Source organism: Neolamprologus brichardi, chromosome 18, assembly GCF_056152115.1.
Source record: "Neolamprologus brichardi isolate AB-2024 chromosome 18, ASM5615211v1, whole genome shotgun sequence".
Lineage (NCBI taxonomy): Eukaryota > Metazoa > Chordata > Actinopteri > Cichliformes > Cichlidae > Neolamprologus > Neolamprologus brichardi.
In genome coordinates, this window is record NC_142121.1 from 4,526,818 (window position 1) to 4,544,892 (window position 18,075).

Genomic DNA, 18,075 nt, shown 5'->3' on the forward strand with positions numbered 1-18,075 from the left:
AGATGCTAAAAATTATCGGTGAGCAAGAAAATAAAATAAAACTACTTATAAACACACACACACAAAGTAACTCCACCAGAGCGCCAATTTCGGGTCACGTTTGCCGGTCCAAGCCCGGATAAAGGAGCAGGGTTGGAATTGTGACATTAAAAAACAATAATTGCTAAAAGAAATTTAATTTGTAGTTCTAAATAAATTCAAACTGCATTTAGGACGTTTTTTACTCACTTCATGTCTCTTCCACGATGTTATTTCTCTCTCCAACAACGTAGGTTACAATTATATTAGCATGACCAATTATGCAAATTAGGCGATGACGTCATTTGGCGACTTCTAGCAACTTTTAGGACAGCCAACAGCGATTTTCCTTACTGAGGAGTTGGCAACACTGTCCTCCTGGTCTTCAGATGGGATCTTGCTTTGTTAGGCAAACGTGTAAACCAGTCCACTATGGAACCACTTTCACGTACAAAATTACATCTTTTTAAATTAAAAACTTAAAAACTCATCGAGGGCTTATTGTCATTTCCAACAATGCGTTGTGAAGATTTCCAGGAGCATAAAGGATAAAAGCCATTATTCTGAACTCACACTGAAGGCCAGTCATTGGACCACGTATGATTCAAACCAGAGCAGCCATCAGCCATGTTTGTCCACCTAGATTTAGCTGAAAGAAAAATGACAGGATTATTGTTTTTATTTTATTTGTTCGCCTAAATCTGCTTTGTTTAATATCCTCGTACATTTTAATGCTCGTCGGGTTGTTGGGCTGTCACATTAAGGTATGTAACTGTATAAATGGAGATTACCTGCAGTAACCACAATGTGTGAGGTGACTGCAGCTCTTATGCTGAGTGACGTGTTCGTTAGAACGGGAGAGCGACGTATTTTCTGCACAGTTAACAGAAGCCATCGGTGAACAGCGGAGGTCATGTTGGCTAACGGCTGAGCGACCCGCTCTTTCACCGGGCGCCATCTCATTATCCCACCGACTAACGGGGCTGTCAGGCTTTGCATTCTTAATTAGAAAAACAGAAAATGAGATTGAAGTTTTTGTATTCACTCATATGATTAAGTGACTAATTGTTACCGCGATTAATCACAAAACGGTTTCCGCTGAACGCTGGAAAGAGTCGCTTAAATCCTCGCAGGCTTTTCAGCCGGCCCTCAAAATTAGTTTTTTTTCTTCCTCTCATCTACAAGTATTAAGTAAATGGTGCTGACTTTTGTTTGTCTCTAATGTATTCAAATGACTTGGTATTAATTGTGCATTCAAAAGATCGGTTTGTTTTGCTTATTACAATCCTTTAGCTGAGCTTCAGATTGATCGCACCCTCATGTTTTACATAATTGATCCGGCTTTTAGCAGATTTTTTAATTTAGCCGCCTGATCCAGAACTGCGGCTCAGCCTTTTCATCATCTAAATGAAATAAACAAAAGACTTTCCCCTGAACTTTGGTTACACGTTTAAGCAGTTAAGTGATTAACAAATGCCTGTTTAGGCTCGGGCGAGAAGACAGACAGGATATGGACTTCCTGTTTTTTGGAGGTTGGGGAAGATTTGGGGAATATGTGGAGAATAAATAAATACATTTTTATTTTTAAGTATAACAGATAACAAGGATGAGGATGGTTGGGACCATTTCTCTCTCAACTTCTATCACATATGACTAAATCTCAGAAAATGTTGCACGGCTGCGAGGGTGTTTTCATCAGGTATGATGGACACCGTTGGTAATGTAAGTAAACGACCCAACATGAAAACAAGTGATGAGACCACAAAAGAGAAGCACAGAAGCATCTCATGTTAAATAAGCACAGAAACGTGTGGTTTCATAAGGTCCCATCATTCTGAGGCCTTTGGTTTTGCTGTTCTGCTTTATAAAAATCATTCGCCTTGTTTGTCTTTCTGTCTTTTTGTCCCTACCTGATCCCCATTATCATGGTGCACTTTCCCTTCTTTGCTACATGCCTTCATTTTCCTTCAGCTTCCATCAGCTCCTTATTAAAGCTCACATTTTGTTGGCTCTACTTTTCAGTTATGGGGTGTCTTTATTCCATTGCTCTTTAGAATTTTAACAAAAGTAGAAGAAAAGATAAAACATTTCCAGGGTCCTCTCCTTTGGTGTTATTATATTTCTCTGTTGCAGGTTTGATTTCTAAAGACCCAGCGCTCTGAGTATTTTGCTCTGTAATTTGATTCACAATGTTCGCAACTCATGACTTAAAAAACTGATTTTCTTTGACGTTTTCTTTTCTTTTACCAGCAGGAGAAAACAATACAATTACTTTAGTGATTGTATTGATATTTTCTTGCTGGTAGAAGAACAGCCAGAAGGCATAAACATCATTTTAATCCAGTCTTCTCCACATCGAACATCCAAAAAGTCTTGTTTTGTCCACGGCTTCTAAAATCACTTATATAAAATGTTAATATATCTACATGTACATTTATGCCAGATGTTGTGCTTTTTTGAAGCTTGTCTGTGTTTAAATCTTTTGTGGGAAAAGCGATAATTTTACTATGTTTAGCACTGAGCAGATGGGCAGTGGTGTAGGGCTGCCACAAACGATTATTTTGATAGTCGACTAGTCACCGATTATTTTTGCGATTAGTCGACTAATCAGATCATAATCCATTGGACGTAAAACATACAGCTTATTGCACCAGCAGCATCTGCTCTTATATAACTATCATTAGCTTACAGCTTTAAGTGTTTAAGGTATGTGCTAACTAAAAATAAAGACAAGATGATAGCTTACTAAACTTTTAATTAAATTTGCAGATTGTTTCGGTGAAGTTTAATAAACTTCTTGCTATCTAAAATATAACAGGACACCGGAGTAAATTCTCGAGCATCTTACACTTCTGATAATCAGCTGTCTGCTTGACGTTTATTCAGCTGTGTAAAAACTATAACTTTAATCTCAGCCAAACCGATTTACTCAGGAACAAATAAAATACTAAAAAAAAAGCCAAACAATAACATTTTTAAGTTATCTAAGTGACTTATATATCATGTTTAACCTGAGTAGCGAAAGACGGCGGTGGGTTTGAAAACGATTAGCCGGGAGTCCGGTGCTCTCACGGCTCTAGTGAGCCTTGCCCCCGGCTAGCTATCAAGCTAGTGGCTAACAGACGTCTCCGAAAACGTCGGAGCGCTTTTGAAAATATGTGGTGTCTTGATAAACTGAGCAGATATTTGAGGTTTACACAGTTACATTCTCGCCTGAAAATATGTTAAATTTTAATTTTGTGACCCAGAAAGAATAATAAGAGTAATATTAAAACTAACTAGCTGCCGCCATTGTTGGAAACTGAGCTGGGCTGCGCTTTGAATTCTGGGACACAGCTTCTTCTTCTTCTTCGGGGTTTAACGGCAGCTGGCATCCTTGTACATGCAGTGCTGCCATCTTCTGTTTCAGTCCGTTATTACACTCTTAAATCCTACTACTTATTCCTGCGTCTTTTGGGATCTTACAAAGCTTCAAACGACGTGTTGACTATTAAATCAGTCGTCGACGATTTTGATAGTCGACTAATCGTGGCAGCCCTACAGTGGTGTCGGACGGCGTATATTTTCATTCACTTCTTTTAACAATTTAGTTCCTCATTCGGTGAAGTTTAGATAACTTTAGGTTGGAGAGAGACTGAAGAAGGCGAGCTTCAAGCCGTGGTCTTTATTGTCAAAATCAGACAATTTGTATGTCGAGCCAACCCCCCGAAGCTGAGCTTTAAGTCTCCTTAACAGCATGCAACAGTATCACGCTATTTCAGCCGTGACTTCAGAACGAGGGCAATAATTAGGCATGGCCGTAAGGGGTCACTTGTCAGGCAAACATCAGCGTAGGTTGTTTAAATCATGTGAAGAAGCAGCGCTGCTGTTTTTCTGCTGAAGAGTGCCTTGTTTGTTTTTAAAAAATAAGCCTGTGTGTAGATTTGGAGAACTGGGCTCTGCAGTCTCTGTATTTTAAAATACATCAAAATGGTTTACTGATATCAGATCTCATACACTGGATGTTTGAGCTGGTATGTGCACAAAGTACAGTGAAATTATGTCGGGCCAAAGAAGATCTTCTCTGCACATGAAACAGATGAAGTGTTTAATCTGCAAACAGCCACAATGGCATGAATGATTCAAAAACACATTAATAACTCATCCAAATGATTTGTTTAGTAGCCTGAATGAATTATACGAGTGCAAGTATCCACTGGTGCTAGAGCACACAGTGGCACTCCGAACTAAGGTTTCTGATTTGTGACAGCTACTGATCTGAGGTGCTCTGCCTTCATTTTTCTGTCTTCAGTTGGAGTACACAGCACGCCTGGACTTCCTGTGGCGCGTCCAGGCCAAGGAGGAGATCAACGAGATGAAGGAGCTGCGAGAACACAACGAGAACATGCTGAGGAACATCCTACCCAGCCACGTGGCCCGACACTTCCTAGAGAAGGACCGGGACAACGAGGTCTGTGCAAAAAGCCGCTCACACCAAAAGTGGTTACATGAGTGTTTATGTTGGTTTATCAAAAAAGCGATTGAGTCGATCTGGATCTGGAGGTGGGGAAAAGTTCTTTGAGTCATTTCGTCACAAATACACATCAAATTGAAATATGAAAAATTGAGAGGCCTCCAGTAAACCAAAACCTTTGTGATATCAGCAACTGCTGAATAACGGTAATCAAATTTTCACTGGCTAGCTGGTTGGTGTCTAGGAATACGCTAGCAACAAATCGCCAGAGGGATAAGCGCCCAGTCTGTAGCCCTGTGTGACTGTGGCTTCCTGTGAGTGGGTGCTCTGGTCACAGATCTAAGCTCTTGACGGGCACTTTGTTTTTGCAGTCAGAGCAGTCATACAGACACGACGTCTGTCTTTTATATACACTATGTTTTTTTCCTGTTCCTCTTTCTCATGTTATATTAACAACATATTTGGGGGATTCAAACTAAAAGTGGTCTCACTTAAAATAAGTTATAATTTCTTAATATAACTGCACCGTTACAGTTATTAGGATGCAGTGGGTCAAGGCTAGGGATGCACCAATACCACTTTTTTGGAAACGAGTACGAGTACTTGCATTTCAGTACTCGCCAATACCGAGTACTTAATAAAAACATGATTTAAATTTGCAGGTAACAGCTTTAGTCCTATAATTTAACAAAAAACAAACAAGGGACTAGTTTGGAATTAAGAACATTTATTTAAAATGAAAAGCATGTTGTATGCAACATATTACAGAATAAATAATTATAAAAAACAAAATTTAATTTTAAATTTGTTCGTCTGTTTCTCTGTTTAGAAGTCTCACTAGCACAGTCACAGCTGGGATGACATCAGAGGCTAGTGCGTCGTAGCTGCTCACTTTTTTAGTTAGTTCCTCAAAGGGGGCGAGGATGGCAACAGGCGTCTCCATAAGAGCCCATTGGTGAGCGGTGAGATAGTCAGGGAGTTCGTGCTCGGACACGCCCAGCACTCGCTTTTGCTCAATGAGGGACTGGAGCAGGTAATACGTGCTGTTCCAGCGCGTCTGTACGTCCTGCTGCAGTCTCTTTATTGGCTGGTTGAGCTGTCCCTGAATGTCCTCGAGGCGGGAGTAGGCTAAGGCGGAGTGTTTAAAATGCCCAACTGTTGTCCGTCCCACTGCTGTAGCATCAGCTATGCTCCTCTGTGCTAATAAGCGTGGGTAAATAAGCGTGGGTAAACTCTTTGTACTCGTTGTCGTGTTGGGATTTTGGTGCTTGATTAAATTACTTGTGTTAAATGCGCTACCTTTAGAGCCTCCTCTGGACAATTTCGCTGAGCACAATTTGCAGTCCGCCTTTGTTTTCGCATCTCGCCTCGCCTTCTCTCAGCTCTGAGCTGCAGCCGGGGCCTGGGGGCGGGCACTCGGCACCTGGGGGCGGGCACTCGGCGCCTGTGATTAACCCCTTACATGCCGCTCAAACATAGACAGGTCTCAGACCGTGGTATCGGTCCCCGGTATCGGGGGACTTTTAACGAGTACGAGTACTTTAGAAAATATGGTATCGAGGCCGATACCCGATACCGGTATCGGTATCGGTGCATCCCTAGTCAAGGCTGAATCTGATTGCAGGGTGGATGCTTGCAGCAGACGTTTTGGTTCATTGTATTGTTGTCAAATTTTATTCTTCTCTTCAAAATAAAGTCGAAATCTTGATTCAGAGTAAAGTCCCATTTCCAGATCTCAGTTCTCTCAGCTAGCATTTGTGAATCACAGCCTGTTATTACCTTCAGGAATGATGAAGTAGACACAGGTTGTTTTTTAGGCCACTGACAACTCGAAAGATTAATGTTTTCAGTAACCTGTCAGCAAACGATAGGTCACATCTGAACATTGGACTGACTCAATATTTAGTGGTTTTATAAAGCAGCGCCTCCTTTGCACGCTTCGCCTCATTTTTTTCACCACAGACCTGCTGAAAAATGAGTCCCCTGTGTTCATTACGGTTCGTTCGCCGAGTCTCGGTCTTGCTGCCTGCAGAGGAAAGAAAAGGCAGTGTAATTGCTTTTCAAAGACTTTACAAAGTGAGAATTGGTGGGGCGGTTCATTCAGCCGGAAATCTTCGGAGACCCTTTTTTTCCAACCCATGCATTCGATTTGATTTTAATAACATGTTGTCTGTCTGTCAGCACACATTGATTTGTGTCTCTGGCACAGCGGTGACTCAGCTGCCCCAACTCTGCAGAGAATTAAACTTTTCAAAGTCACTTTTTGTTCACCTTATCGCTGCCGCTCTTCTTCTGGTGCTTTTAATTGTCCCCAAGGGAAGATAAAAGGAGAGCACAAATTTACACTCAGACTTACCACTAAATACTCGTTAGTAACAAACTAATAGAATTTAACTCAAGATTTGTATCACACAGCAGGTCGTATGATTAGAAAGATAATGCCAGTAAAAATGCTTTCAGTGACTTTCAGTGCAGCTGCAGCAGCTGCTGTCTGCAGGCCTGTCAAAGAGGCCACGCTGCTTACTTTAAACTTTCACAAAATCCAAACAGGTGAGTTAAAGATCACTGCATCATCACAAAGGAGAAATTTAGCTGTAGAGGCTGTAATTTGTAATTTCATTTGATCATGAATTGGTTCTCACACAAACACAAACTTATTTATTAGGAAATTAGTGATACATAATTCAATTTCAATTCAATTCAATTCAATTTTATTTATATAGCGCCAAATCACAACAAAAGTCGCCTCAAGGCGCTTCATAGATACAGAGAAAAACCCAACAATCATATGACCCCCTATGAACAAGCACTTTGGCGACAGTGGGAAGGAAAAACTCCCTTTTAACAGGAAGAAACCTCCAGCAGAACCAGGCTCAGGGAGGGGCGGGGCCATCTGCTGTGATTGGTTGGGGTGAGAGAAGGAAGACAGGATAAAAGACATGCTGTGGAAGAGAGACAGAGGTTAATAATAAGTGACAGTCTAATAAAACAATAGAATTTCAGTCACTGAAACAAAAGCACAAACCTGCCACATGGTCTGTAGCAAAAAACAACTCAACATTAGTTATGAAAAATCCTCCAAAAAGCACCAACAGCAGTGAGCGGGTACAGCTGCACACATCTGGACAATTGGATGAGTTATAAATAATAAACCATCATCACAGTTATTATGAAAGGGGAAACTATCCAAAGAGATCATTGGGGTTTTTTGGGTTTTTTTACTGTATCGGGCTGTAAACATGTTGGGCAAAATAAAGCCAGCTTTAAATGGGGTTGCTGTAGCTCAGGAGGTCGAGTTAGTGATAGAGTCAGCTGCTGATTGGAAGGTTGGTGGTTCAATCCCTGGATCCCCTAGTCTGCATGCCAAATATCCTCAACCCCAAGTTGCTCTGCGATGCATCCATCGGAGTGTGAATGTGTGTGAATGATAGAAGACAGTTCTTGTGTGAATGTGGCATGTTGTATATGCGTTGAGTACTCTAGGAGAGTAGAAAAGGGCTCTATAAGAATCAGTCCATTTACCATTTGAGTGGCCACAGGAGGAACTGTAGCTTTTGGGACTCCATTGTTGGCTTCATTTTTCTTGGAAGTGATCATCAGCTGTGCAGAACAAATGAAATCAAATCCTTGTGTTGATTAAAAAGTCTGAGTTCAGTCCTTAAACTAACTGTTCTACCTGAATGTTGTTAATCAGCTCTGGGCCAGAGCAAAGCATTTCAGTGTTCCTTATTCCTTATTTTATACAAAGAATCAAATACACACAAAGAAAGACAATCAATGGGTGGAGAGATGTTATATAAAGGATTAATAGCAAAAATTACCTTGATAAGCAGACATCAAGCATACAGTGGCAGGAAGAAATTCTCCAGATTATGGCCCATCTTGCAAGTCCAGGAGAGGTTTCCAGATGCCCTGAGAACTGCTCAGAGACTTCCCTTCGCAGCAACGAATCTTTTTGGAACAAGGATTTCCATTCTTGTAAGATTTGCCTCTTTGCAGCAATCGTCCCTATCCCCGTGTTTCCTTTGGTGAGATGGAAGTAGCCTATCAGAGGAGCCAAAGGTGGCCAGGGTGCAGTCTAGTTGCATGTGAAATTGAAGAACCCAGTTCACTGGCCCAGGCCTCCCTTAGACGGTTGGCATTAACCCTTTAAGACCTACCATAGAACCAAGTCGCCAGAGCTTATATTATATTTTTACATGCTGTGGAGCCATTTTTGGGAGCATTTCAAGTTGCTATACATCAATACAACCATTATAGCCCAAATTTTAATAATATGTCTGCATTAAGTGCATAGTAATTACATAAAGTGCAAAAATGTGCAATAAACTACAAAAACATTGAAAATCGTTTTTGTGTTTTTTAACATATATTTCTAGTTAGAGAAATTTAAGAGGCTTATCCCTCAAAACTGTAAATACAAAAAAGTTGCACAAAATAGTTTCCCACCACAGGAAATTTATTTTGAGTGTCTTCATATTTTTATTTTTGAAATACACCAATTTTTATACACTGCAGGAAAAACGAAAATAAATATGATGCAAATTTGCAAAAAAGCAGCATATGCATCAAAATAAACTATTTCCAGCAGTGCAATATGAGTCCTAAGCATCCCAGAAACCACACAGAAAGTCATAAAGTCAAAGATAACTTTTAAAAACACCAGTATAGGCTCATGAGGCCCTGATGGTAAAAAACTACATTTCCGCGAAAATGACGTCACTTTCGGTTTCGGGCAGGTCATGGAGGACATGCAAAAGTTCGCGCTGCCGTCTAATCCAACGTAGGAAGTGTTATGAACAGCTGATCGGATCGGCAAAGCGTGTTTCTGGAATATTATGTTTTTGTTGCTGCAAGCGCTTTTTATGCAGTATTTGCAAAACTATATGTGGAAGGAAACTGTGACCGAGGACAAGCTGATGGCATAAGATGTAAGTACAACTCCTCCGGTTTCATATGCAAAAAAAATTATTGCGCTAGCTCACGTGGTTGCAGAGCTACCGGGATTTAAAAATAGTTACGCAAAACAGAGCGTGCTGCTCTGACCGGCTTTAAAGGGTTAACCGGAATAACAAAAACTTTGGCGAACCGGGAAATCAGATGTTTAGAAGTTGGTTGACCAAAAAAGATAACAGAGAATATGATTTTTAGGTTTAGCGTTAACATCGGGGATAGACCCACGCATAAATGTCTAATTTGTAGATACTGAAAAAGTTTGAGCTGAAACAGCGCAATCCCTTCCTTTTCCCTTTGACACTTTTTAACTTGAACACTATCCCTTATGATAAAGCCACCGTGTTGATATATCGATCAGAGATTATTACGTTAAGGTTATCGGTGTTTTTACTTAAAGTGCAGGAAGAGGTGACAACAAAACAGCTTCTTGATGCTGTTTTTCTTCCAGTCGTCCATTCTTTGTCGCTCTCCTTCACCAGCTCAGTAATACCTGATGCCACTGGTCCGCGAACACACCCGTTATCACTAGTCCTTTCAAATTGCTGTATTGTCCTCTCTTGCCTCCTTGATTATCAAATCTCCAATGTTCCTTTGCCTTCCAAACAAAGGTCGAGCAACCTATGAATTATGAATGTCAGGAGAGCCGATATCATTCTGCTTCTAATTAAAAAGGACACGATTAAAAATGCATCCATTAGAATAGTTTGACTTCTAATCACTTGTTGCATTATTAATCAGGATGTTTGTTGTTCTGTGATTTGGATACCAGAGCACTGGGTTATTAATAGGCTCCCACACCCCTGAGGAGGTTTTGATGATCTTTGGAATCAATTAAAACTCAGCATCATTTATTCCACCTGGTAGCTTCGTTGTTTTGAAGGTTTTACTCCTGAGTGTGTCAGTCGCTTACTAAATGGCACTTCAGCAGAATTTAATCTGTTAAACTGTTGTTCAGTAACAGCTTCAGTCAAGTTTTTATTTTGACGCCACATTTTTAGTTTCTTATTCTCATCGATTTATGGATCATTTCTGAATTCTTCTTCGTCTTCTAGTAAGGCTTTTATTTTGAAACATTTAGAGGAAAATCATATAGAACCAAAAAGGATCCCAAAGCAAAGTTGAAGTGAATGATTGAAATGCAACAAAGTGTTTGGAAGCAGAGTGGCTGGAAACACACTGAGAGCTGTCATGCAAATTATGATTTTTGAACATCAGCGTAGGAACATTAAACTCACGCCAAATTTCATAATGACCCAAGTGGAAAATGGAGTGGAAAGTGAGTAAGTGGAAGTGGAAAAATGAATAAATGTGACTTCAAGGAAAGACAGAAAAACATATCTGTAGAAACAAAGGTTTGCTGCTTCAACACTACCACTGTCATGCTAACGGTGCTTTCATAGACTCTTGTTCGTTACAGACACTTGTGCATCAAGCTAACTGATCGGTTGATCCAAATATTTTTGGCAAAGGAAAAAGAGTAGAAGAAAATGATGGTCTTAAATAGGGCTGCCACGATTAGTCGACTAGTCACGATTACGTCGACCATTAAAATCGTCAACGACTAATTTAATAGTCGATGGGTCGTTTGAAGCTTTGTAAGATCACAAAAGACGCAGGAATAAGTAGTAGGATTTAAGAGTGTAATAACGGACTGAAACAGAAGATGGCAGCACTGCATGTACAAGGATGCCAGCTGCCGTTAAACCCCGAAGAAGAAGAAGAAGAAGAAGAAGCTGTGTCTCAGAATTCATAGCGCGGCCCTGCTCAGTTTCCAACAATGGCGGCTAGTTAGCTGGTTAGCTTTAATATTACTCTTATTATTCTTTCTGGGTGACAAAAAAAACTTTTAACATATTTTCAGGCGAGAATGTAGCTGTGTAAACCTCAAATATCTGCTCAGTTTATCAAGACACCACATATTTTCAAAAGCGCTCCGACGTTTTCGGAGACGTCTGTTACCTACTAGCTCGATAGCTAGCCGGGGGCTAGGCTAACTAGAGCCGTGAGAACACCGGACTCCCGGCAAATCGTTGTCAAACCTACCGCCGTCTTTCGCTACTCAGGTTAAACATGATATATAAGTCACTTAGATAACTTAACAATGTTATTGTTTGGCTTTTTTTTTGTATTTTATTTGTTCATGAGTAAATCAGTTTGGCTGAGATTAAAGTTATAGTTTTTACACAGCTGAATAAACATCAAGCAGACAGCTGATTATCAGAAGTGTGAGATGCTCGAGAATTTACTCCGGTGTCCTGTTATATTTTAGATAGCGAGGAGTTTATTAAACTTCACCAAAACAATCTGCAAATTTCATTAAAATTTAATAAACTATCAGCTTGTCTTTATTTTTAGTTAGCACATACCTTAAACACTTAAAGCTGTAAGCTAATGATAGTTATATAAGAGCAGAAGCTGCTGGTGCAATAAGCTGTACGTTTTATGTCCAATGGATGATGATCTGATTAGTCGACTAATCGCAAAAATAATCGGTGACTAGTCGACTATCAAAATAATCGTTTGTGGCAGCCCTAGTCTTAAATAACATCTCTGCCCCTGTTTTTAGACTAAAAGTTCCTGACACCTCCCCCATGTTTTAATGTCATCATGGCAGCAGACATGCTGCATCAGTGCCAGGGCAGCCAGCACTCGTCCTAAACCGCGGCTAACCGCGCGCTGCCCTCCGAGTTCTTAGTGCTTGAAAGTCTTTTGCCTGGAGGCCTTTCCGCGGTAATCTCAGAAACTACTGCATCTGACTTCAGTGACTCATAAAAGACAGTTTGGGATCAACATCAGATCTATAGCTCGAGCACCTTGATTCTAAGCTGTAGCTGATCATCACGATGAGATAATCAAACAACAAACTGTAGATAGACGCAACCTCTCTCTGCTTTAAATCAATGTTAACATTTTTATTTGGGGGTTTTTCGTCTGTACTTTGGAGGCATAAGTCGCCATATTTGTATGAGAGAGTGATGGTGCAATGCTAAATGCATACACGAACCCACAGCAAGTCGTTTGATATGTTATTTTTATTTTTAGCACAATTCAAAGTAAATGATGACTGCAGCATCAGGAAAGGGACAAATCAAAATGCATAACACTGATGGTCACCGCTAAAGCCAGACATGAATATGTTGGGCTCAACGTGAGTGTCCGCCGAGAATACAGCGTCAGGCGTGAATGCTGTAAAGTTTAGAAGTAAACAGCACTGAGAGCACAGTGAGGATGAAGTGAAAGATATCAACTTGTAAATCTACATGATTGAATGATTTACTGAGGCAGTGCTCTCCATCGGAGACAGAAATGATGCAAACATTGCCCCCCAGCTATATGATCGCCACCATCTCTGCCTGGGGTTTCAGGGATTGTTAAAAAAGCTAAAGAAAGCCCGGCTCTGGCTGCACAGTACACCCCGCTGAAATGTACATGTTGTGCTGAAATAATTAAATTTCATTTCTTCAGGGTTTGACATAACTTGGCTAAATATAGGTTATTCTAATCCAAAACATTATGATGTACGTGCATCACCCAAACCTCTGTAAACGGCCAGAGATGCACAGTATAAAATATGATGTCAGAGCTGCTGTCACAGCCCGTGAGCATCATCCTCAGCAGTGTAGCCCTGTGCTCTGCGTTTGTGTTTTACATTCCAGTTTAGCTCTCATACATTTTATTATTCTTAACCCTTATCACGATTTTTATTTCTTTATTTAATCTAATTAAAAATTTGCTCAATGGGATGAGAAAGATCTGTTTTTCTTTAGATCACAGATGCATGATCCAATTTAAGTACTAAAGTGAACTGAATACTTAATTGGATGTGATGAGGAGTATTGATGGTGGAGCATTACTGCCTTTAGTCACCCATCTTTCTATTTAGTATTAGAAAACTCCTCCTGAAGTATGTTAAGGAGGCTTAGTTTGGAAAAAGTGAAGCCCAAATAAACCTCGGAGCTCCAGCTGGCCTGAAAAGGCACCGGGAATAACCGAGCAATTAAATTAGTTCGACTTTTACTGAGTTCCACTTTGAAGGCGCTGACATTTGACTGAGCTCATTAAGCTTGTATGATTTCGCAATAAAGTCAAAGGCTTATTTTTATAAGTGTGTAATTACATTAAAATGATAACAGACAGAGAGAGTCACCCAGCTTCTCCTGAATTATTACCTCCAAATGTTGAACTCTGGACAGACGTTATGTTTTCTAGCTCATCATTAAAATGTCTCCATAATAGCACAAAGAGCAATGTTGGACATGCTACTGCACGTCAGCACGCCTCCCGCCCGGTCACGTATCAACAGTGCCCCCTAGTGATGAAGACTGGGTAATGCACAAAACTGTAAGGTAATGACTGCTGCGGGCTTTTTGTTTTAAATCGTTTTTTCTTCAAACAAACACGCCCAAATTCATCCACTTTGATTATTAATTCATTGATGCTGAAAGCTCCGAAAAGGGTTTTACCTCCAAACTTCCTGTCAGGGATATGATTGACTACAGCTGACAGCTGCTCTGTGGAAACATAGAAAGGCTTTATTGGAGAGCACTCACCAACACAGTGCAGATCTGAGAAAGTGTCATAATCCAACATCATCCATTCAAACAACGGCACAAGTTTTATATGACGTGTATCCTCTTAGTTTATTTTGATGGTCCAAGACAATCCAGGAGGAACTGAGGCCTCCAGAACATCACCATCTACTGTCAAGTGACTGCAATTTTTCAGCTCCACAAACCACACAGATCAAGCTGGTTCAAATCAGCTGATGAGTCGTTATCTTCATAGGAAAATATTGCACATGTCACACTATCTAAACTACACCTTGCTTTTGCCTCTGCAAGCCACTTTGCAACCAACCTCCCCTCAGTCCCTTTGACTTTGTCGCTGTCATATCTGTCGTCACTAGGGATGGGTACCGGTATCCGGTGCCATGATGGCACCGGTTCTGACATAAACGGTAGTAACCAGACTGAAAAGCAGCGCACATTTCGGTGCTTTATTTTCCTGAGCTGTGATACACTTTAGATTCTAGCCAATCATTTTACGTTTCCGAGGATAGTAGGCGGGTCCAGGTACGTACGTTCTTTTAGAGCAGAGCTACAGATTAAAAATGCCCAAGGCGAAGCGGTCAAAGTCTGGCTGTACTTCACAGCAAAAGATGCAAACTCAGCAGCTGCAACAAGTGCTTTAAGCTGATACTGTGATACTGTCAAAGGAGGTAACACCTCAAATCTGATGAAACACCTGGCGACGCATAGCGTTTTTTTTAAAAGCCGAAAAATGCGCCGTATTTGATAGCTTGCTGCGAGACCTCACACCGAGCACATCTACTGCGGGTGTGGTGCCTGTTATCGGACCCGGAGTTAGCAACATCCCCCAAAAACCCGAAGAGGAGAGTCCTGGCCCCTAGCCCTGCCAGTGTAGCAGAAATGATGAGGATGATGATGCAGCAGCAGCCGTTCTTCTCTGCGTGAGTAGCTTAATGTTGTTCGTGTGTAATTTACGTTGAGTAGGCTAACCACGTTATTACATTAATGCATGTAAGGTGAACTAGCAAACATCATCATAGCTACATGCAGCTGTCTTCTTGTTTGATGGCAGATACTCCCTTCACCCTGGACAAAAAGGCTAAAATGACCAAAGAAAAAGTGGAAAACAGTTAAACATGAGAGGTTTTTGGACAAAGTTTGTGTTTTTTCCATTGTTTAAGCTGCTTCCAGCCAAGAGTGATACCATATATGCCCCATAGCTGCAGAAAAGGCTAACATTGTTATCTTTTTACAAAAAAACAGCTGAACATGAGAGGTTTTTGGACCAATTTTGTGTTCTCCATTCTTTAAGCACCGGTTTGAGCACCGACACCGTTTCAAAAGTACCGGTTTGGCACCGGTATCGGATAAAACCTAAACGATACCCATCCCTAGTCGTCACTGATGCCTGTTCTGTTCTTTCTGTGACTCCTTCTCTCCTGATGTTTCTGCCTCTCAGCTTGAACTTTAACTAAAGTGTTCATGAGAGAGCTAAAAAGCGGACGATAACCCGGAGCACAGTCTGTTCTATTACAGCTCTCTGTTAGTGTCTTCCCTTACAAGTGGAGAGCCCAACGCCAAAGTTTAATTTCTGTTTTCATTTACTGGAAGAAATTCAGAGGGGATGACAGTGGGGCAGTGTCACATTTGTCTTGTGTAAAGTTTCACTCAGTTCTCTGGAGAGTAAAGCAATGATCGACCTGCTGCTATAATGTCAGCTGTCAGCCAGACGCTTGTTTGAATGCGGCCAAATTCACCAATGCTTGGTTCTGCAGTATCCATAGAGACACAAAACAAGTGACTGAATGAAGTTATCTTGTTTGTGAGTCAAGAAACCGTGACACCGTGAGCTCACTCATGACGTGTTTACCCACAGGAGCTGTACTCGCAGTCCTACGACGCCGTGGGCGTGATGTTTGCCTCCATCCCAGGCTTTGCTGACTTCTACTCCCAGACCGAGATGAACAACCAAGGAGTCGAGTGCCTGAGGCTCCTCAATGAAATCATCGCTGACTTTGATGAGGTGAGACTGCAGATTTTCAAGACAAACATTTTAAACATGCAGAGGACCGTCTCTGATGTCAGCATCTTCTGTTTTTCATGAAAAGCAGATCACTTCACAGCGGGTTAATCCGAAGCCAGAAACAACGAGCACACTCACACACGTGCACAGGTTATCAACAAGCACTGATTTCAGACAGAAATAAACACCACATACACAAAAGCTTCCACTGATATGAACCCAGATATTAGCTCTCATCCTGTATTGATTTAGCTTTCATGATACAGGGAGGATTTATAAGCTTCCGTGGCAGCTGCTCCAGACTTTCTACACGAGTTCAAAACAGGCTGAAGTACAGAATTACTGCGACTGATCCACCAAAGCAGAACTGTAGAAACAGTTACCTTGTTGCAACAGCAAGAAGGTAACTGTTTCTTCCTGTTGCAACAAGGTAACTGTTTCTTCCTGTTGCAACAAGGTAACTGTAGAAACAGTTACCTTCTTGCTGTTGCAACAAGGTAACTGTTTCTACAGTTACCTTGTTGCAACAGCAAGAAGGTAACTGTTTCTTCCTGTTGCAACAAGGTAACTGTTTCTACAGTTACCTTGTTGCAACAGCAAGAAGGAACCTTCAAATGAGAAGAAACCAGTTGATAAAAGAGCTGCTCAATAAGTCTCCATGCGTCAGATTCACTGTGAGTTAGCATGCTTGCAGAAGTTTCACAAAACTTTGCACTTTTTGGTTCCCTGTGGACAGAGTTGAAGTCTACAGGAACTCGTGGCCCCGATCGAGCCTCTGAACCGATGTCTCTGACAGAAAATGTCAAAGTCTCCTAATAAGAGCAGAGACAGGCAGACACCAGCTGCGCTCTCTGCTGCCTCGGGCCACAATCCTCACTCACTTTCCCCCAAAACAAGAACAGACCTTGCAGTATGAGCCCACGGCAGAGGGGCTCTCACTGCAGATGACAAGATCAGAATAAATGGCTTCGTTTTAGGGGACAATTAGCAAAGAAGTGAGTAAGATTTATGCATCAGTCTGATTGTTTTCCACAGCAGACAATGATACAACGATGAGTTGTGGTTTAAAAGAAACAGATTCCTATAAAAACGATGATAGTTTTATATCAGCTGACTGCAAAGAGAACCTCTTTGTTTGCTGTCATGTCGGGAAAACTGAGCAAGAAGCAACTCCACATTTTTGTTTTTGTTCTTTTCCGCTGTTTCCATCCACAGGAACTTGTGTGTTCCCACCATCAGAATCTTAATCAGCTTAATCTTTAGACTGTTTTCATTTTCCCTGCTTTAGATACTTCTGTGCACACTGGTTGGTTAAACTCTGATTAGACAACCACAACAAGGAAGCTTTCAGAAAAGAAATAAAGTCAGATTTGGATTGATGTAAGCTTTTTTTTGGCTTATTACGTCATATATCCAGAGATTTTTCTTATAAGGCAAAGCAAACAAGTTACAACCAACTCCAGTGACATATCATCCATTTTAACTCTCTTGGCTCTGAGCAGTACAAATGCTTACCTGAATCATCTCCCAGACACACCCAAATTCATAGTGATAAATTATCCATATCCAGTGTTGGGAAGGTTAGTTTTAAAATGTTTTCCACGCCCAAAATGTAGTTCATCATGTATTCTATTAAGTTACTCAATGTAACGTATTCTGAATACTTTTGATTACTTGGTACAGTATCATGCTTTTTACAACTACATGAATGTAATATTGCTGTGTGATTTATTACTATTACTGAAGGCAACTCACCACCAAGCTAACATTGCTAGCTGGCGTTAGCTGAGGTTAGTTCATAGACTGCTTTCAGAACTGCACATGATTGTTTGCAGCTAGCAGGTTGTTAATGCTAACCATCAAGTCTAACAGTCTGCAGTCTAGTACAGCGGTCCCCAACCCCGGGCCTCGGACCTCGGTCCGTGAGTCGTTTGGTACCGGGCCGCGAGAGTTGAGGCTCAGGTGTGAAATGTTGAAAATGGTTTTCAGGGTTTTTATCGGTTTTCAGCGTTATTTTGTTATCGTTTTTAACGTTAACTCGGTTTTCCTGGGTCTTTTCACGTGTGTTATGAATAAATTTTCTTTTTTTCGGTACT

The 18,075-nt window shown here is 41.0% G+C and overlaps 1 protein-coding gene across 2 annotated transcripts in view; it reads left to right on the top strand.

Moving 5' to 3' along the window:
• The window catches only part of adcy8 (adenylate cyclase 8 (brain)), a 151,510-nt gene that overhangs the window by 128,927 nt on the left and 4,508 nt on the right, over positions 1 to 18,075 (top strand). For both annotated transcript variants that reach the window (XM_087831364.1, XM_087831365.1), the window contains 2 exons: positions 4,310 to 4,468; positions 15,833 to 15,979. In XM_087831364.1, coding sequence (XP_087687490.1) covers positions 4,310 to 4,468; positions 15,833 to 15,979 — 306 coding nt within the window. The remainder of the gene's footprint in view (positions 1 to 4,309; positions 4,469 to 15,832; positions 15,980 to 18,075) is intronic.